The sequence below is a fragment of the Myotis yumanensis genome, unplaced genomic scaffold (assembly GCF_028538775.1).
Source record: "Myotis yumanensis isolate MYYU_CA2020_CCGP unplaced genomic scaffold, mMyoYum1.0.hap1 SCAF_23, whole genome shotgun sequence".
Taxonomy (NCBI): Eukaryota; Metazoa; Chordata; class Mammalia; order Chiroptera; family Vespertilionidae; genus Myotis; species Myotis yumanensis.
Genome location: NW_027223774.1, coordinates 13,971,176 through 13,992,317, shown reverse-complemented (window position 1 = coordinate 13,992,317; position 21,142 = coordinate 13,971,176). Strand labels below are relative to the sequence as shown.

The 21,142-nt window shown below is 44.0% G+C and overlaps 1 protein-coding gene and 1 pseudogene across 1 annotated transcript; one reads left to right on the top strand and one right to left on the bottom strand.

Moving 5' to 3' along the window:
- Window positions 1-155: 155 nt before the first annotated feature.
- LOC138999706 (zinc finger protein 234-like) lies at window positions 156-15,341 on the top strand. The gene is made up of 5 exons (XM_070401914.1): window positions 156-218; window positions 758-930; window positions 2,904-2,994; window positions 4,799-4,925; window positions 12,646-15,341. Exons 3-5 carry the CDS (start codon window positions 2,980-2,982, stop codon window positions 14,367-14,369), a joined length of 1,866 nt encoding a protein of 621 aa, XP_070258015.1. The 5' UTR covers window positions 156-218; window positions 758-930; window positions 2,904-2,979; the 3' UTR covers window positions 14,370-15,341.
- Window positions 15,342-18,495: 3,154 nt separating this feature from the next.
- On the bottom strand, window positions 18,496-19,818 carry LOC138999531 (1-acyl-sn-glycerol-3-phosphate acyltransferase gamma pseudogene; annotated as a pseudogene).
- Window positions 19,819-21,142: the final 1,324 nt, after the last annotated feature.

Genomic DNA, 21,142 nt, shown 5'->3' with positions numbered 1-21,142 from the left:
CATTTTGGGAAGTGTAGTCAAGGAGCTTCCTGTAGTCACAACACTTTTTCCTACAGCGTGAGCCTGTACGTAAACGTTTTCCTTCGGAATTCTGGGAAGTGTAGTCCAGGCGTCTTGTGCAGTCGCGTGCACTTCCGCTCAGGAAGGCGGGTTTGGTGAATTCTGGGAAATTTAGTCCCGAAGCCTCGTGAGATCGCAGGCACTTCGGTTCTGGGAGTGTAAGGTTTTTACTGTATTTTCCGTAGGGTGGTCTGTCCGCTCGGCCTCTCACCGGCCTTTCCGAACTTTCTGGGTCTATGCGTAAGACCCGCCGTGACTCAGCGGTCGATTTAGGGGAAAAGAAGCCTCTGGGGAGGGTGCGGTATGGAAGTGCGGGGTCGGCGGTGCCTCCGAGCTATGCCTCTGGGGCGCTTCTAGCGTTGGGAGTGGGACAGGCTGGAGTCGCCTTTGTCTCCTGGTGCGAGTTCCCGGGCTGCCCTCTCGCCCGCCCCCCCCCCCCCCCCCCCCGCCTTCGTGCGCGGGCTGCCTCCTGGCATCGGGCGTCCATCTCCCCGGGCCTCCAGGGACTGTTCTTTAAAGTGAGGATATCAGGACCTTTCTAACAGAATTGTTTTGGGAATTGAAAGAAGGGGTAGAAATAGAAGTATTAATTTAGTTCTTGGCACGTTGTGAATGGTGATCTCTCCTTAGTTTTAATTTCCTCCGGGTTAGGGTCAGATCCGGACAGACCACGGCAGACCTCTTTTTTTTTTTTTAGGAATGTAAAGGTTGCTTCCAGATTGCACGGAGGGAGAAGAGGCTTTGACTTTCCTCGAGGACTTCGGCACGATCGTGGCATGTCATAGCATTCTTCCCCCGGCCTGACTTCTCAAAAGGGACCGCACCGAGCGAGAGGGAGTGACTGCTTGGCTGCTGATAGCAAAGCTCCACGTGAGTGGGACTTGAGGTTTTCATTTTACAATGATGTTCACATAAATCGGAAAAAGTGTAGGATGTGAACTCGGGCATGGGTATTGATGATAATGAATCCTTAACTGCCAACTTTGGTGATAAGGATCTTATACGGATAAATACATGATGCCACATCGTGGCTCTGTGAAAAGGACTGCCTTTTTCCTATTCTATAAAATGAGATCAGTCCCAAGGAGCATAAGTTTCCCCCCATAGTCACCCACCTAATAAGAGGCTGAGCTGGGGCTGGAATTTAGGAAGCCCACGTTCAGAGCTATAATCTCTTGGATATATTCTCCTAAGCCATAGGAACTAGCTGGAATCAGACCAGGTAGTTAGTACTTGATGTTGAGAGACCTTAAAAACAAGGGCAATGGGCTTGGACTTTTCTGTGAGTTTTTAAAACATTGTCAACTATTTTGTCTCTTGTTCTTATAAAACATTCAGAAATTACAATATGCACCATTCAAAGATTACAGAAATATGAGAGAAAAAATTTTTTTTAATTACCCATTCATTCAGGATATAAATATAACAAGTATTTAAGTGTCTAATGCATTTTTTAGTGTTTTTGTGTATATTTGTATATTATAAATATTTTACAAATCATACCTTTCTTAATGTTTTTCCCCTTATGTGTTTTTACAATGATAATTTCCAAACACTGCCAAGAAAGAATGAACTAATGAACTTCCATATAATTTCCTAACTTATTACTAATGGTGGTTAATAGTGTTGCCAGTTAGCTATTGCTAGGAAACATTAGCTAACATACTGTTCTATAGTCCTGTATTTATTTTGTTCTGGTTTTCATTTAAAATTCTCATAATGTAATATTTTTGGACTCATGGAAAGGCAACACAGATTGGCAGTGTACGTAGCTGGTTTTCCCCCAAGTTTCAAATTCCAGTTTTATGCATTGCCTTAAGTTGTACATTTGTTTATAAACATCTTACAACATTTTTATAATACTTCTTTTAATGTTCTTTAATGGGAACAATTCCACAGCCTTTGTCTTTTTTTTTCTTGATGCTTTTTTAGAGTATAGAGTCAAGTTATATAGGAGACAGCCCTTCACTTGGGGTTTAATTTGGTATAGTCCATGTTTAGGTTCAGATCTGGCATTGCGGCAGGGATTCCACAGAAGTGGTGAGGTGGAGCCAAAGGATGTTGGTTTGTCCCTGTGTTGGTGAACTCAGCTTCGTACACTAAGCTAAGGTGATATCTATCGGATTTGTCCATTGTAAAGTTACTGGCGTGTTTGTTTGTTTTTCTCAAAAATAATATAGCATATGGGGGAAATACATTTATTAGTGGGCATTCTGTAAAGACAAGCTTCTCCTTCTCCCCACTTATTTATTCATTTATTAAAATATAAGTATTATATCAGTATGGACTCAGAATCCATAAATTAGTTTTACTAGTTTAAGTGACACATAGATTAACAAACACTTATTTTTACCAACTTGTGGTATATCATGCATATCATAGAATTCACCCAATTGGGGTGCAACTTTGCTTAGTGGAGCACATTTTTGTTTCCCTGATTAGATTCTTCCTGCCCAGTTGTAACTAACCTTCATTCTCTTCCCAGATACCTAAGCAACCACTAACTTACTTTGTCTCCATAGATCTGCTTACTCTGGACATTGCATATGAATGGGATCATACAATATGCAGTCTTTTGTGACAGAGGTTTCTTTCTCTATCCATAATGTTTACAAGGTTTATCCATGTTCTACCGCAATCAGTACTTCATTTCTTTTAATTGGGGAATAATGTTCCGTTGTACAAATATGCCACAATTTTATTCACATATAGTTGACGTTTCAGTTGTTCCCAGTTTTAGGTTATTATGAATAAGGCTGCTATAAATATTCACATGCTAATTCATAACAATCATCCATGTAGGTGAGCAGCATGCAGGCGACCCTTTCATGTTTTTTTTGCAGGCACTGCCAGGCACAGTTCTGCCTTCCTGGGATCTGTATTACTCAGGACTCTGCATCTCCAGAAGTAGGAGGAAAAATGACCACATTTAAGGTGAGTAGGACATGCCTTTCTCTCTTGTAAAATTCCACCTCATGCCCTAGCCAGTTTGGCCCAGTGGATAGAGTGTCGGCCTGCGGACCCAAGGGTCCCGGGTTCGATTCCAGTCAAGGGCATGTACCTGGGTTGTAGGCTCCTCCTCGGCCTGGGCCCTGGTCGAGGCGCATGCAGGAGGCAACCAATCGATGTGTTTCTCTCACATCAATATTTCTCTCTGTTTTTCCCTCTCTCTTCCACTCTCTCTAAAAATCAATGGGAAAATATCCTCAGGTGAGGATTAAAAGAAATAAATTTAAAAATAAAATAAAATTCCACCTCATTACCGACATGGCACGTTTCTCTTGGGACAGCTCAAGCAGAAGAACGGGTATTTGAGGACCTGTTGTGCTCCAGGGTGTTGAGTTTACTTTGCATTTGTTTTCAGTTTTTGATTATTATTTATTTTGTAGAGCAGAAAAATGACCAGAAATGAACACTTCTCCCACTTTACTGTTTCCCAGCTAACAGATCAGCTGTTTTCATTTTCTAGTATACTGTTCCTCATGTGCATTCATAGCTGTGTTTGTATTCATGATATACATCTAATTTTAAATTGTGATTTTCTTCCCTTTAGTGTTATATAATGTTTCTTTTTTAGGGCTATGTCACATTCCCCTTGAATTGATATACCTTTTAATTTTTTGTTTTTACCTACCCCACATTCCCACGATAGCTGAAAGCTACTTCTTTTTTTCTTTTTTCTTGTTATCTATTTATTTTTAAATCTTTATTGTTGCGATTACTACAGATGTCCCTCTTTTTCCCCCCATTGTCCCCCTCCACCCAGTTCCCGCCCCACCCCAGGCCCTCACCACTCTATTGTCTGTGTCCATAGGTAATGCATATATGCATACAAGATCTTTGTTTAATCTCTTCCCACCCCCTTACCCCCATTCCCTCTGAGAATTGTCAGTCTGTTCCATTTCCATGCCTCTAATTGTATTTTATTCACCAGTTTATTCTGTTCATTAGATTTCTTCTTTGTTTTTAGATTTAATTGATAGGTATGTATTTGTTGCCATTTTGTTGTTCATATTTTTTTTTCTTCCTCTTTTTTTTTAAAATATATTTTTATTGATTTTAGAGAGGAAGGGAGAGGGAGAGAGAGATAGAAACATCAACGATGGCCGAGGCCGGTTTGGCTCAGTGGATAGAGCGTCGGCCTACGGACTGAAGGGTCCCAGGTTCAATTCTGGTCAAGGGCATGTGCCTTGGTTGCAGGCATATCCCCAGTGGGAGATGTACAGGAGGCAGCTGATCGAGGTTTCTCTCTCATCGATGTTTCTGGCTCTCTATCTCTCTCCCTTCCTCTCTGTAAAAAATTAATAAAATATATTTAAAAAAAAAAAAGAAACATCAGTGATGAGAGAGAATCATTGGTTAGCTGCCTCCTGCACGCCCCTTACTGGGGCCCTTGACCAGAATCCATCCTGGGACCCTTCAGTCCGTAGGCTGATGATCTATCCACTGAGCCAAACCGGTCAGGGTGTGTTTAGGGTTCTTGGAGGTTACTTGTAAATAGACCCAATGAGGGCACAAAATAAAAATATGAGGACTGTGGTCACTGCCATACTTCTGCTGAGGCTGAGGAGAATCAGTGTGTGGAGTTGGAGGAGAAGGGCTGGGATGTCTACACATCGACTTAAGTTGCTCAAAATCTGAAACCATTTCTTGCCCATCCTCTCTACCTTCTCAGTGCTGTCACTTTTCAAGAGGCCACTGATTAGAAGATTGAGGTTACATGTGTTTGGTGTTGTAGGAGGACCTGACCTTCAAGGACGTGGCTGTGGTCTTCACCGAGGCGGAGCTGGGGCTGCTGGACACTGGCCAGAGGAAGCTGTACCAAGACGTGATGCTGGAGAACTTCCGGAACCTGGTCTCAGTGGGTGAGGACAGGTGCCCTATGTACTCAGTATCAGCTCCCAGGATTGGCTTGTGTCCTCAGGCATTCAGGGCACTGTGGATGTTGGTTCCTGGGTCAACACTCAACTGCTGAGCCACACCAGTTGGGCGGCACTGTGGATCTTAAAACAGTTTCTTACAGACTTTTGTGGACCCGACTTTTGTACCAACACTTTTTAATGCAATAAAATAAGGGAGAAATATCAGTTTGTTAGGAAGAACAGAATACTTTGCAGCAAAAACACTGGCCAGTTACATGAGTGATCTAAAAACCATGGGAAGAGCTTTAATAAAAATAGGCATTGGTTAGCAAGTGGGTTTTATAAATACATTTCGTGCATATTTCTCTGGGTCATGAGATATTGGCATTTCTTAAAGTAGGTCATTTTTTTAAAAAAAATGTTTGAAAAACACTTATTTGACTAATTGAGTATGCAGTAGGAATCTTAAATTTCTAATAAATTATACCTTTAGTGTGTTCATTTAAAATACTAGAGGCCTGGTGCACGAAATTTGTGCACAGGTAGGGTCCCTAGGCCTGGCCAGCAGGGGCCTTCCTTCATTCTGCGCCATCCCCTGGTGAGAGAATCATTGATCAGTGCTTTATGCACGTCCCACACTGGGGATCAAGTCCACAACTCCGGCATGTGCCCTGACAGGGAATCAAACCATGACCTCCTGGTTCATAGGTTGACACTCAACTACTGAGCCACACAGGTTGTATATATAAAAGGCTAATGTGCAAAGTGTCCCCTCGGGAGTTCGATCACTTGCTATGACGTGCGCTGACCACCCAAAGTTTTCCCAAACTCTGATTTCAAAGAGACGCTCTAAAAGCTTCAGAAGGAAATAGGGATAGGTTCTCTTGCTTTCTTTTCACTTCAAGGAATTTTGCCACCTTTGATTTTCTCATTAGCATCATTCTTGGTGTATGCACCCTGTGTCTTTTAATTTGACCAAAAGTGAAACTTTTTGGTGGGACTCATTATTCATTCACCATACATTTTCTGCGTACGTACTATACTCTAGGCATGGTTCTGTGCAGTAGTTATGTGCTCTAGGAAATGTGTTCAGTGTGAAAGTTAATGTGTGTTCAGTGTATAAGGTATAAAATGCATGCCTCTTTGATGCTGTGTTGTCATGGGGAAGACAGTTAAACAACAGTTGACTTAGTGTGTCTTATGGTTTGGCTCAATAGATTGAGCATCGACCTATAAACTAAAGGATTCCGGGTTCAATTCCAGTCAAGGGCACCTGCCCAGTTGCGGGCTCCATTCCCAGTGTGGAGCATGCAGGAGGCAGCCAATCAGTGATTCTCTGTCATCATTGATGTTTCTATCTCTCCCTCTCCCTTCCTCTCTGAAATTAATAAAATACATCTATACTAATATTTTTTTTATTTTTTATTTTTTATATATATTTTTTTATTGATTTTTTACAGAGAGGAAAGGAGAGAGATAGAGTCAGAAACATCGATGAGAGAGAAACATCGATCAGCTGCCTCCTGCACATCTCCTACTGGGGATGTGCCCGCAACCTAGGTACATGCCCTTGACCGGAATCGAACCCGGGACCTTTCAGTCTGCAGGCCAACGCTCTATTCACTGAGCCAGACCTGTTTCGGCCATCTATACTAATAATAGCCTAGGGCCGTCATGACCTAAATGACCAGATGGTCAACTGGTCACCAGGAAGTCCATGGAGCACCTCTTGGTCCCTCCCCCTTAGCCCACAGGCTCCTATCACAGCAAGGCTGGAGGCAGGTGGGCAGGCGGGGTGGCAGGGTGTGGGTGGGGCGAGGCAGGCGCGGCGGCTGTGGATCAGGACCAGAGAGAGGCCCGGAGAGAGAATCAGGGCCTGATCAGCAGCCTCTGCGGCTGCTGTTGAGGCCCAGAGAGGGAGAGAGACAGGGCCTGATCCACAGCTGCTGAGGGGTTAGGGGCAATCAGGCTGGCAGGGAAGAGCAGTTGGGAGCGACCAAGCTGGCAGGGGAGGGCAGTTATGGGCAAGGTCAGGCCGGCAGGGGAGAGCAGTTAGAGGTGATCAGGCTGGCAGGGGAGAGCAGTTAGGGGCGATCAGGTGGGCAGGGAGAGCATTTGAGGGCAATCAGGCCTGCAGGGGAGCAGTTAGGGACAATCAGGCAGGCAGGCAGAGGCAGTTAGGGGTGATCAGGCAGGCAGGCAGGTGAGTAGTTAGGAGCCAGTGGTCCCAGATTCGGGATGGATGTCAGACTGCTGGTTTAGGCCTGATCCCTGTGGGGTCCCAATTGGAGAGGGTGCAGGCTGGGCTGAGGGAACCCCCCCATGCATGAATTTCGTGCACTGGACCTCTAATACATATATATATATACTGTGTAGAACATCAGTAAGAGCTTGGAAGTTGCCGGAGGTGAATTGAGTCAGGACAATATTTATTATTTCACACTGGGTGGTAAAGAGCCTTGTTGGTGGGCTGACATTGAGTAGAGACCTAAAAGACATGAGGAGCCATCCATGTGTCTGTCTGGAAAGAGGTTCTGGCAGGAACTAACTTGTCCTGGGTTGGCTTTCTGACTTCATGCTGTGACCTCACCTTTTCCTTCTCCCAGATTCCATCTCTGTTGTGAAAGATTACATTCCACTTTTTCACTTATTTTTCTAATAATCTGGATTAGTGTCAGGCTTTAGAACTATGTATGTTATCTGTTCAACTTGATTTCCCTTTTGTCGTCCTCATGAAGGAAACTTGCCAGCAGGAGCTAACATTTGACTGTCTGCTTTACACTGTGTTTTAGCCTGTATGTGATTAAATACTTACTCTCAAATCTGCAAGTCATTCTAACCATTTCAGTCACCTCGGCATTGAAGTAACTTTCCAATAAAATGATCCAAGGCGGAGTTATATAGAGGTTATTTATCGTATGTCTACTGGAGCAACAGAGGAGGCTTTTAACTGACTATTCCTACAGGAAGGGGAGTGAATTTTTCCTTTATAAAATTATTTTCAGAAGTACTTTTTTAAAAAAAGGTCATTTTTTAGAACAGTTTTAGGTTTACAGCCAAATTGAGAGGAAAATAGAAGACAAATATTCCCTACTTTCACACACCCACACACTCTTACATTATTGACATCCCCCACAAAATACAATTGATGACTCTACATTGACACATCATTATCACGCAGAGTCTGTATTCACATTAGAGTTCACTCTTGGTGTTACACATTTTATTAATTTGGACAAATGTATAATTATGTATTCCACCATTGTAGTATTGTATAGAGTATTTTCGCTACTCTAAAATTCATCTGTGTTCCACCTGTTTATCCCTCTCTTCCCTTGACCCCTGGAAACCACTGAAATTTTTATTGTCTCCATACTTTTGCCTTTTCCAAAATGTCTTATAGTTGGAATCATACAATATGTACTCTTCAGATTACCTTCTTTCACTTAGCAATATGCATTTACCTTTCCTTCCTATCTCTCCATAGTTTGTTAGATCATTTCTTTATTAGCATTGAATAATATTCCATTGTGTGGACATACCACAGTTTATTTACCCACCTACTGAAGAACATCTTGTTTGCTTCTGAGTGTTTTTTTTTATTTTTTTATTTTTATTTTTTTTATTGCTTAAAGTATTATAAAGGGTATTACATATGTGTCCTTTTTCCCCCCGCAATTGACAATCCCCTGGCCTCCCCTACCCACCAGTGTCTGATGTCCATTGGTTATGCTTATATGCATGCATACAAGTCCTTCGGTTGATCTCTTACCCCCTCCCTCCTGCCCCCCTACCCTCTCTGGCCTTCCCACTGCAGTTTGACAATCTGTGTGAGGCAGCTCTGCCTCTGTATCTATTATTGTTCAAAAGTTTATAATGGTCTCTATTATCTATGAATGAGTGAGATCATGTGGTATTTTTCCTTCATTGACTGGCTTATTTCACTTAGCATAAAGCTCTCCAGTTCCATCCATGCTGTTGCAAATGGTAAGAGTTCCTTTTTTACAGCAGCATAGTATTCCATCGTGTAGATGTACCACAGTTTTCTAATCTACTCATCTACTGATGGGCACTTAGGCTGTTTCCACATCTTAGCTATGGTGAATTGTGCTGCTTTGAACATATGGGTGCATATATCCTTTCTGATTGGTGTTTCTGGATTCTTGGGATATATTCCTAGAAATGGGATCACAGGGTCAAATGGGAGTTCCATTTTTAGTTTTTTGAGGAAACTCCATACTGTCTTCCATAGTGGCTACACCAGTCTGCATTCCCACCAGCAGTGCACAAGTGTTCCTTTTTCTCCACATCCTCTCCAGCACTTGTCGTTTGTTGATTTCTTGATGATAGCCAGTCTGAACCTTGACCCCCTGGTTCATAGGTCGATGCTCAACCACTGAGCCATGCCGGCTGGGCTGGAATATATTTTTATATGCTTAATTGCCATCTATATATCTTCTTAGGTAAGGTATATGTTAAAGCTTTTGACCCATTTATTCTTTGTTTTCTTATTGTTGAGTCTTAAGTCTACCAGACCTGAGGCCCTGAACCTAACTGTCCCCTATACCTGGGCTCCTGAGCATTAAAGAGAAAAAGCCAACATGATATAGAAAAATGTTAGTTACATGCAAACAAGTGGTTAGAATAAGATGGAACTTGGAGACATTGTAGAAAATAGGTCTACCTTTCATCTAGCGCCAATATTCCGCCTTTGTGTGCCAATCCACCCAGCAGGATGAGCCTTGTTTCAGACAGAGGTACCTCTTGCAAAGTGAGCACCAGATGTTGGTCTTCACCTTCTTGCATGGATTGTCTTTGAAGACACTCCAGGATTTTGCTTGTTGTACCTGGAGTGCTTTTCCATGCACACAACACAGATATGATTAGACGATGTCCCAGGGGGAATCTCTGGAAAATGATTGCCTGGGGTCATCCATTGAGGGCAGGGTTCCTTTTGTGGGTGGCTGTGGGCTGATGTCCTGTATCCACCAATAAGTTGCAGGCATAGTTTCTGAATATATCTGGTAAAATAAACTGGCTTTTTTGAAGCAGCTTGTTGCTTTGAAGCATACAGGATATAAGAATTATAACTGGCCCACATAAAAAATTTTATGAAAAGCTGCCAGGGCCAGTGGTAATGACGACAAGACCGGTGAAGGCGGGTCATCTGGTCATTTTTGTCACAGCCACCCATATATTTATTATAGTCCTTCACCAGCTGTGGCATCTGTATTTCTTGCACACTGCCATCTTTATTTCTTCTGTTTATTACTACATTTTGGGCTGGATCGTGGTAGTTCGAAATAAATGTGATGGGCTTTCTATCCTGCCAAACTAAACATGTTACACTTTCTTGATATAGATAGCAACTGTCACCCCTAGCAAGTTTTTTTTACACTTTTCAGCGACTTAGGAAACTACTTCCTGTTTTGCTGCAGGGTTCCCACAATTCCTGTGTGTAATTCTGACAGTGCATATTTAGCAAGGGTTACAGAGTTGTAGAACCGGTCCATGACAAGCACATGAGATTTATTTTCCATTGCACATGAGGTCAAGAGACGAACAACTGTATTTCCTACTGCGCCCAAGTCTTTTATATGCATTGGTGCAGCACCAGTATAGATTTCTGCATTCAAAATGTAGCCAGTCTCACCTTCACAGAGAAGGAAAGACTTGATGCCCCACTTTGTGGGCTTATCCTTGATATATTGCTTGATGGCCAAGCGGTTTTTTTCGGGATCATCCCCTCATCTAGGCTCAAATGTTGCTTTGGCAGATAGAAGTGAAGAAACTTGGGGAGCAGACTTTCCAAGAAAGGCCTAACTTTATATATTCTATCTGTCTTATCGATATCTGTGTCTTCCTCATCAGTTATATGTAAAAAACTCCAAAGGGCCAAGAATCTGTCTCGAGTCATAACATTTCGAAATCCAGGAGTAAACCCAACAAAGTCAGAGCCCTCATTTGTCCAATAATCCCAATAGCTGGGCTTTATATGTAAGTATTCTATACAGATCCTCAGTCCAAGAAAAGCCTTCATTTCTTCCACTGTGGCATCCTTGAAATTTTTGGCATTGTAGGAGTTGGGCTTTGCTATATGCAATTGGTGGGCCCAGAGGTTGGTTTTCTCTGTCAAATTTTGCCAGAAAGTATCATCCAAAAACAAGGAAAAAAAGTCAGTCGGTTCACTCTCCTCTGTGATAGATCCCGGAATGTTCACTGGGCCTTTTCTATACTCAGTGAAATTCAGATCTGTATTTGGTGATACAAAATTCCTTGTCCAACCTTCATCACCACCTAGATCTCCCCCATCAGCTGTTTGAGGGACACACCCCCCTTCTCTTACTATCAATCTAGCTCTAGATCTATAAGGTTCAAGATTCTCATCGCTCAAGCTCTCACTGTGTCACTTGAACTGGAAACGTATTCTTGATGAAATTCTGACTCCTCAGAGTCTGAATCAACCAAAGTATTGATCACCTGTTGGACTGTGATAAGCCTAGACCTACTTCGCTTTCCTGTTGAAGTGCTTGGTTCATCAGCCACTCGTTTCATTGTGAATTTTCAGAATTTTTTCACGTCAAACCACACAAAGTCAATTCAAACACATGGGGGCCGACATTTGCAATGGCTAACCATGAGGTTTGACCACGATTGGTTGGTTATTTTTAGTTTGCGACACATTTTTTTCACGTACTAGGCAAAATACCGAAAATTAGGTACAGCGGTATAGCGGCAGATTCGGAAATTACCGAAAAATCGGTATAGCAGTCTGGTAGGGTAAAGAGAAGTACTTTTTAAACTAATTGAAAATTTTATTGAGAAAGTAATCTCCACGTGTTTAGATAACTTTGTATAAACAATGTTTTTGGAATACCAACAAGGGTAAATATTTTAAAAAATACATTTTTAAACTGAAAAAACTGGATATGGTCAAAAGATTGTAAGAGTTGCAGAATTACCGTAACCGGTTTGGCTCAGTGGATAGAGCTTCGGCCTGTGGACTGAAAGGTCCCAGGTTCGATTCCGGTCAAGGGCATGTACCTTGGTTGTGGGCACATCCCCAGTAGGGGGTGTGCAGGAGGCAGCTGATCGATGTTTCTCTCTCATCGGTGTTTCTAACTCTCTATTCCTCTCCCTTCCTCTCTGTAAAAAATCAAAATATATTTTTTAAAAAAAGAGTTGCAGAATTTCCAGGAATACTTTGAATATGTAAATATAAATACTTTAAAGTATTGGATATTAGATTCTATTACATGAACCTAAAATTCAAAGTATTTGTTTTGCTTTTCCTTAAAGTTCTATTTGATTCATATTTTATTTATGTAACTTTTTTTTCTACATAACTACATGATTTACTATTCAAGATTCTACACTAACTTTGTTATTCATTAGAAACTAGTGGCCCAGTGCACAAATTCGTGCACATTAAAAGGAAATTAATTAGAAGGAATATTTTAATATCACTATTCGCCCTTTCTTTATAATAGAAGTGTCACCCAAATTCGCGATTGACAATGACAGATCAAAACACATGCGTGCAATTGGCGACAAGAGCTTTATATGTATCACGCATGTGCAAGTCAACTTAGCCTTTTATATCTATAGAATAAACTTGCTTAATTAGACCTGCTTTCTGAGTTAAACTTTTTCCAGCCCAGTGAAGCACCCCAACTGAACAAAGCCTTCAGTGTTCATTTCTCTTCATTATCTGTCTTTATAGGAGGGAAGATCCCAAGTGAGACAGAGACTGTTCCAGAAGGAGAACCTCATAAAGAGCTTTCCTGCTGGCACATCTGGCAACAGATTGCAAGTGACTTAATCAGGCATCAAGACTTCATGATAAAGAGTTCTCAGGTTCCCAAACAAGGTGATTCACCTGGCCAGTTTGGAGCAGGACTATTTATAACTTACAGAGGCCAGAAACTTTACCAGGATAATGAATGTAAAAAGTCTTTCAGTGATGCCTCCAACTTTGATCTTCATCAACAAATACATTCAAGAGAGAAGTCTCATACATGTAATGAATGTGGAAAAAACTTCTGTTATAGTTCAGCACTCCATATTCACCAGAGAGTTCACTTGGGAAAGAAACGCTATAAGTGTGATGAGTGTGGTAAGGAATTCAGTCGGAGTTCACATCTGAAAACTCATCAGAAAGTCCACATTGTAGAGAAACCATTCAAATGTGAGCAGTGTGGGAAAGGCTTCAGTCGAAGATCAGCACTTAATGCTCATTGCAAATTGCACACGGGGGAGAAACCTTTTAATTGTGAAATATGTGGAAGGGGCTTCATTCATGCTTCACATTTTCAGGTACATCAGAGAATCCACACTGGGGAGAAACCATTCAAATGTGGTATATGTGCGAAGAACTTCCGTTGTAGGTCAGCACTTAATAGCCATTGTATGGTCCACACGGGAGAGAAACCATACAAATGTGAAGAGTGTGGGAAATGTTTCACTTGTAGTTCAAATCTTCATATCCATCAGAGAGTCCACACAGGAGAGAAACCATACAAATGTGAGGAGTGTGGGAAGAGCTTCAGGATGAAAATCCATTATCAAGTTCATCTGGTGATCCACACAGGAGAGAAACCCTATAAATGTTACATATGTGGGAAGGGCTTCCGTCAGAGGTCACATCTTAAAACCCATCAGAAGGCCCGCTGTCTAGAGAAACCTTATAAGTGTGAAAAGTGTGGCCAGGGCTTCAATAAGAGTTCACGACTTCAGGATCACCAGCTGATCCATACTGGGGAGAAACCATACAAATGTGAAGAATGTGGGAAAGGATTCAGTCGTATAGCAGACCTTAAAATCCATGGTAGAATCCATGAAGTAGAGGAGCCATATAATTGTGGGGTGTGTGGGAAGGTCTTCATTCAGGCCTCACATCTTCTGGTCCATCAGAGAGTCCACAATGAGGAAAAGCCATTCAAATGTGATGAGTGTGGGAAGAGCTATGGGCGGAGTTCACACCTTCGAGCCCATGAAAAAGTCCACACTGGAGAAAAGCCACACGAATGTCACACTTGTGGGAAGAGCTTTGTTCGGAGTTCGCACCTTAAATCCCATCAAAAAGTCCACACTGTAGAAAGGCCATACAGATGTGAGGAGTGTGGGAAGGGTTTTAAGTGGAGCTTGAATCTTGACGCGCATCAGATTGTCCACACAACAGAGAAACCATATAAATGTGGGGAGTGTGAGAAGTGTTTCAGTCGGGCCTCGAGTCTTCAGCTTCATCAGAGTGTCCACACTGGAGAGAAACCATACAAATGTGACGTGTGTGGCAAACTCTATAGTCAGTCTTCACAGCTGAAATATCATGGGCGAGTTCACACAGGGGAGAAACCTTACAAGTGTGAGATATGTGCTAAGAACTTCAGTTGGAAATCAAGTCTTGTAAGACATAACAAAATTCATGTGGGTGATCCATTTTACTAAGATGATGAGAGTAAGAACATCAAAGAATTGTCAGAGGAAAGAAGTTCTACAAAATGATGTTTTAAAAAAACACACAACCTGAATTCTTATCACCAGGTCTCACAGGAGAGAAAATAGTTATTTTAGTTTAGTCAGTGTTTAAGCATGAGCTGAAAACATCTCCCGTTTTCAGCATATCATACAGCAACCTTTGTAAGTGGTGCAGAAAACACTACATTCAGAATTTTGACATTTATTAGATGTCACTTAGGAGATGGTGCTTAGAAGGAAAAGTTTGGTCTGGCCTTTAACATAAGTTCAGTGATGTGCCTCAGTCTTTCCGCAACTAGGGTTCAGGAATCTGGAGAAGAGACTGCGATATAAATGAATAGAGACTAGACATGAAATATAAATTTGGAAGGCATGGGAGAAAGCCAGGCGGAAACTTAGCCCTATTGACTAAGCTCCCCGAATCTCCAGACCTACAGCCTTTTATTAACACATTTTGCCCTTTAGCAAAGCAGGTACACATATCAAAGGTAAGGTTTGGTAAACAAAGGATTATCAGATTCGGGGAGTTGCCCTCAGCTGTTTGGCAGCAGGTAATAATATGCAGGTCTTCAGCCCTGCTGAAGATGTCCATCAGCCTTCTGATAAACTATTCTCATTTATTCTGCTAGCGACTGTCCTTCGCCTCCGGCAGTAATGTACATACCAGAATTGCTGACCAGTAAAGTGTAAGCTCCACGAGGGCAGGGACTTTGCTGTCATGTCTGCACAATCTTAATATTCACTCTTGTCGTTGTGCTCAGTACTTGTATGTTAAAGAAACCAGAAGGAAAAAATGTACAGTATATGAAATCGTATCCAGAGGAAGATACCTGGCAAATAAAATTAATTCAAGGAAATGAACATTTGTTGAAATACAAAAACACGAACTCAGTGTTCCCAGCCACAATATTAACATGGTACTACCCTATTGCAAATGGCTTCTGTCTTCCCCATAGCCTCTCAAGTTGGGTTCCTATTATTTGGGGCCCTGTCTTGTTTTCTAAGGATTGTGTACACTGTAATTGACTATCTTTTGTGGTTTTTCTGACAGTACAGAATGAAAAAGTTTTTTTTTAATTTTATAAGAAGTTTAAGGAGAGAAAAACCAAGATGGCAACATAGGTGCTGGGGTCCAAGCCCAGCAGGTCCAGGGGTCCCCAAAGGTTTGGACAGAGTCAGCGAAGAAGGAATGACACGGAGACAGCCTTCAGTTGATTAGCCTAGTCAGGACCTCCAGCCAAAGTTCTGGTTAGGATCTGATCAGGATCTGATGTTTATTGTCTTGTTACATCTGTATTTATACCACTCGATTTTAATCCTGTCAATTTCTATTGCAAAGGTTAGGGTGTTTCTTATCTCCATTCCAGGGAGTAAAGATTATGTAGCTTAAGCGTGATTGTTTGTAGTTAAAGTGATTAACTACCCGCCTGGCACTTAGTTAAGGGATTGTATCCCCTCCCTAACCTCAGGGAAAAATCCCCACCTGGGGAAACAACCTTTCTCAGAGAGATGACCTTGGTTAAAACACATGGCGCTAAGGAGAGCAAACATATTAAGAACAATATGCTATATATGCCAGGTCCCTTGAAACATATGCTGTGCAGATGTTTCTTTCCTCCAGCGACTGTGTCAAGCAGCAAGGATGGACCGGCTTCCGGCAAATTCCCCCTTTTTTATTTTTTAAATGATAGCGCATGCAAATCAGTGGCCACCTCTCAGATTGGGCTGTTTAAGACTTGGAAGAAGACTTGCAAGCAATGGCAATAAGCATAGCTATAAACATAGTGGATGAAGCACACAAGGAGCCCTGTTCCTTAGGAGGTTGCCGGCCTCTTCAGTCGAGATTTCAGCTGTCCTCAAGTTGTTGGTTTGATTGTCTTTGTTGGTCTGGCTAGTGGGCGGCATCACTGACGATGGGCTTCCCGAAGTGTCAGCAAGTTGAAGGGCTGCATCAAAGGGTCCATCAGGGCCGTGCTTGATGGTGGTGTCGGTGTCCAAGGAGGAGTAAGCTGTGTCCTCTGGGTCAGCTGTTATGGAGGATGAAGGGTAGTAGAGAGAAAGAAAAGCAAAAGAACTACAAGGCGTGGAAGTGTTTAGAAAAAAGGAGAAGAAAGGAAAGAAGGCAGCATCGTCACACAGCCCTTTCCTTCAGCTGCCCCTTTCCCTGTGGTCCAAGGTAGAAATGGGAAACAAGTCCTGTTGCAATGAGAGGGCAGCTGCTGTTAGCCAGTCTCTGTCTTTACCTGGGTCCCGATCTGAGCTGAGCGTGGGAAGCAGGAAGCAGCCATGGGGGAAGGAGACCGCCCTCAGAAGGGGCGAGTGTTCAAGCCCCTGCATAGTTGGGGGGGGGGTAAGGATCTGTGCCCCACCTCTGTTGACCCCCAAGTTCTCTCCTGCCGGCCCCTCTGCGACTGTGCCTGTCTTAGGTCGTTCCTCCCTGAGGAATCTTGCCTGTCTTTGACTAACCAGCCATCCTCCAGGGCCAAGCAGGGTGATGTGAGGTTCAGTTCTGTCTCCTTGGTAGCCTATGCTGCCGTGGCCTCCAAGCCCAGCAACTGCCTTGGGATGCCCTCGCCTGCTGGCGGGGCCCCGGCATTGATCACATATCTTGGGGAACCCAGGTTTCTTCTCCAGGGAGGGCCCAGCTCACGCCATTGGGTGAGAGACAGATCCATGGTACCAGCCACCATGAGGCTTCAACCTCAGCATGAACAGAGAGCTCAGGCAACAGCTATGGGCAATTGGATTGTAAGAAGAGGGTCCCTCTTGACACAAGGGCAAGAGGGGCCAATACAGGACAAAGGAGAGTCCCAGGACAGGGCTTTCTCAGCCCAGGATGTCAGGCTCTTGTCACAAGACAACTCCATGTTTGGGGCATATACCAGACACCCCTAGTCACGGCATAAAAGGGAGGTGCCCTTCCTGGAACAGTAGGATAGGGAGATTCTAGAAAAGGCTGTGTTCAGGAGAGAAGGACAAAGGCCAAAGAACCAGCAAACAAGTAGATTTTTAAAAAAGGAAAAAGAAAAGATTTGGGGCAAAGCTGGGACATATGGAGGCACATGTGATTCTCCCAATGGACAGATTGTTCCAGCTCAGGGCTGCACATCTGCTGCAGATGGGCACTGGTCAGGTGTGCTAGGGTGAGGTGGAGACGGAGGGCGGTGAGACATAAGGTCGGACTAGACGGTCTGGAATCCACATAGGTGAGTCTGCCTCCTGTGGAAATATACAAGCATATCTTCTCCCCCAGGTTAGAAGTACATCAGGTCCCTTCCAGGCTCCTGTAAGCAAGACTTTCCATTTGATGAGGACTTTAGGTTTAGTTAGATCAGGGTTCCAATGTCTGTACATCGGGGAATTTCCCTCAGAATCTACACTTAGTATATTAATTACAAATAGAGTATGTTGTAGAACATGATGAGGAGAGGAATATTTTAACTCATTATCTTGTAATTTTTAAATTTATGTTTTTAAAGTTTTGTGAGCCCTTTCTACTATTGCTTGGCCTTGAGGATTGTAGGGTATTCCTGTAGTACGTGCGATGCCGAATGTAGAGCATAAGTTTTTAAAAGCTCTAGAGGTATAGGCAGGCCCATTGTCTGTTTTAAGTGCCCTTGGTATTCCTAGGTAGGAAAAACATTGGAATAAATGTTGACTTACATCTTTAAAGGCTTCTCCTGTACGTGCAGAAGCAAGGATAACATGAGAAAAGGTATCAATACAAACATGCACATAACAAAGTTTGCCAAAAGATGGGACATGAGTAATATCCATCTGCCATAAGTCACAGGGTCTAAGTCCTCTTGGATTAACTCCAGTAGCAGGGCTAGGAAAATGAGTAGGACAATGGCCGCAGTCACGTACAATACTTCGAGCAGCTTCTCTAGATATGCGATAATATAGACGGAGAGCAGAAGCATTGCTCTCTCTGGCCAGCAGAGTCCTTGAGCGATGGCGCTGGGTGAATCCCGGACCCCAGGGGCCACCGCCCAGAGCAGACGCCACCCTCCACGCCCTGGTCTCCCACAGCGACAGGTGGCCCTGCGGTGCGCTGCGAAGTCTCCATCCGGCAGGCTTTCTGATTTCTTAACTCTTGGCTCAAGTTTATTGGTTAATATTAGTCACCAGTTAATAAGAAAATAGTTTCTAAGTGTCTTTTTTTCCTCTGTGTGTGTGGTTCTGTTTTTAATTGAGTTAATCGGACACCACCATCAAGTTAAGTGTGTTCAATCACAGCCATTAATTATTCCTTTTTCTTAAATTCTTGGTTCCCGTAGCTGGAGCCTTTTTCTATTTCAGTTACTCCTATTAGTCAGCGGACTCCAAAGGAAGCTGCTCCGACAAAGCCCAGGAACGTGAGGATCAGGAGGGGAGAGCCGCTTGCAAAGACGCCCAAGACAAAGCGGAACAGAGGAGACAGGAGAACCATGGCCCAGAGGAGGAAATTCAGGAGCGTCCATGGCCGGCGGGCAGGTCTGAAGGGCTCCCCCGGAAACACGCCCTCCTGGTTGTACGTCTCCTGCAGAGCATCCTTCTCCTGGTACAGCTTATGGAGCCACTGGGCCGCTTCCTTCTCATCCTGCGGGATCTCTTCCAGAGGGAACCTCCTCAAACACATATCCGCCTCGTACTTCTTCCCGTAGAGGATCCCCAGCAAAGACGGGTTCTTGTTTCCCCGGAAATTCAGAGTGTCATCATAGATGGCTGCGACTGTCCGGTGCAGGCACTAGACCGCGGTGGTGAAGCCCTTGGTGCGAGGCAGCAGGTGGTGCTTGAGGGGGGGCAGCCCCTTGGAGGCGGCCACCTCCATGCTGATGTGGTGTTTCTTCTCTGTGAAGCGCGTGCCCTCACAGTATAGGAGAAACCACATGTACTCAGGGTAGTCGGCCAGGCACCTCAGCCCTGCCATGACGGTGTCCCGGTCCTCTTCCCATTTCCTCTTGCAGAACACGATCTCCAGGAAGTACCACGTCCAGCCGATAAGGGGCACACACAGCAGTTCCCTCTTGGCCAGGGCCTTGGAGCTCCCCAGGACGCCGAACTGCTCAGACATGGTCCACCCGCACAGGAAGTTGATCTCGAAGTTGTGGTTGAGGATGATGATGGCGTGCTCCCTCCCTAAGCGGTCTATGGTGGCCTGGTCGGAGAAGAGTGCGCACTGCGTGCAGGACCACCACTCCAGCAGCATGACCAGCGGGCTCCAGAGCGAGTAGGCAAGGCGGCAGTCCAGCCGGCGGTACAGCTGCTTGTTCAGGGGCCAGAGGACGAGGGTGCAGAGCTGGATGAAGTTGATGACCAGCCCACTCACCACAAAGACGAACCCGCTCACCACAAAGACGAACCCGCTCACCACAAAGACGAACCCGATGAGGAGGTGCAGAACGAACTGGGTCTTCAGGTAGGTAAGCAGGCCCATGGTCACTCCTCAGTAGTGAGAGCAAGGTCCTTCACTGAGAACGGCCGTCTGGTATTGGGGTCCAGTCCCAGCAGGTCCACGGGTTCCCAAAGGTGCGGACAGAGTTGGCAAAGAAGGAATGACACGGAGACAGCCTTCAGTTGATCAGCAGCCTAGTCAGGACCTCTAGCCAGGATCTCCAGCCAAAGTTCTGGTCGGGATCTCCAGCCAAGTTCTGGTTAGGATCTGATCAGGATCTGATGTTTATTGTCTTGTTACATTTGTATTTATACCACTCGATTTTAATCCTGTCAATTTCTATTGCAAAGGTTAGGGCGTTTCTTATCTCCATTCCAGGGAGTAAAGATTATGTAGCTTAAGCGTGATTGTTTGTAGTTAAAGTGATTAACTACCCGCCTGGCACTTAGTTAAGGGATTGTATCCCCTCCCTAACCTCAGGGAAAAATCCCCACCTGGGGAAACAACCTTTCTCGGAGAGGTGACCTTGGTTAAAACACATGGCGCTAAGGAGAGCAAACATATTAAGAACAATATGCGCCGAAACCGGTTTGGCTCAGTGGATAGAGCATCAGCCTGCAGACTCAAGGGTCCCAGGTTCGATTCCGGTCAAGGGCATGTACCTGGATTGCCGGCACATCCCCAGTGGGAGATGTGCAGGAGGCAGTTGATTGATGTTTCTCTCTCATCGATGTTTCTAGCTCTCTGTCTCTCTCCCTTCCTCTCTGTGAAAATTCAATAAAATATATTAAAAAAAAAAAAAAGAACAATATGCTATATATGCCAGGTCCCTTGAAACATATGCTGTGTAGATGTTTCTTTCCTGCAGCGACTGTGTCAAGCAGCAAGGATGGACCGGCTTCCGGCACATAGGTAAACACCTGAAATTGCTGCCTCGCACAACCACTTCAAAAATACAACTAGAGCTCTAGCCGGTTTGGCTCAGTGGATAAAGCATCGGCCTGAGAACTGAAGGGTCCCAGGTTCGATTCTGGCCAAGGGCACATGCCAGGGTTGTGGGCTCAATCCCCAGTGGGAGACTTGCAGGAGGCAGCCAATCCATGATTCTCTCTCATCATGGATGTTTCTATCTCTCCCTCTTCCTTCCTCTCTGAAATCAATAAAAATATTTTTTAAAAAATACAACTAGAAGACAAAATGAACATCATCCAGAACCACAGGAAGACTGGCTGAGTGGAAATTCTACAACTAGAAGGAAAGAGAAAAGCACACTGAGACTCAGAGGAGGTGGGGAAGTAAAGTGCAGAGGTACGGAGGCGCACGTGGAAAGGGCTGGCAACTGAAGACGCGGTTGTCTTTTTCAATT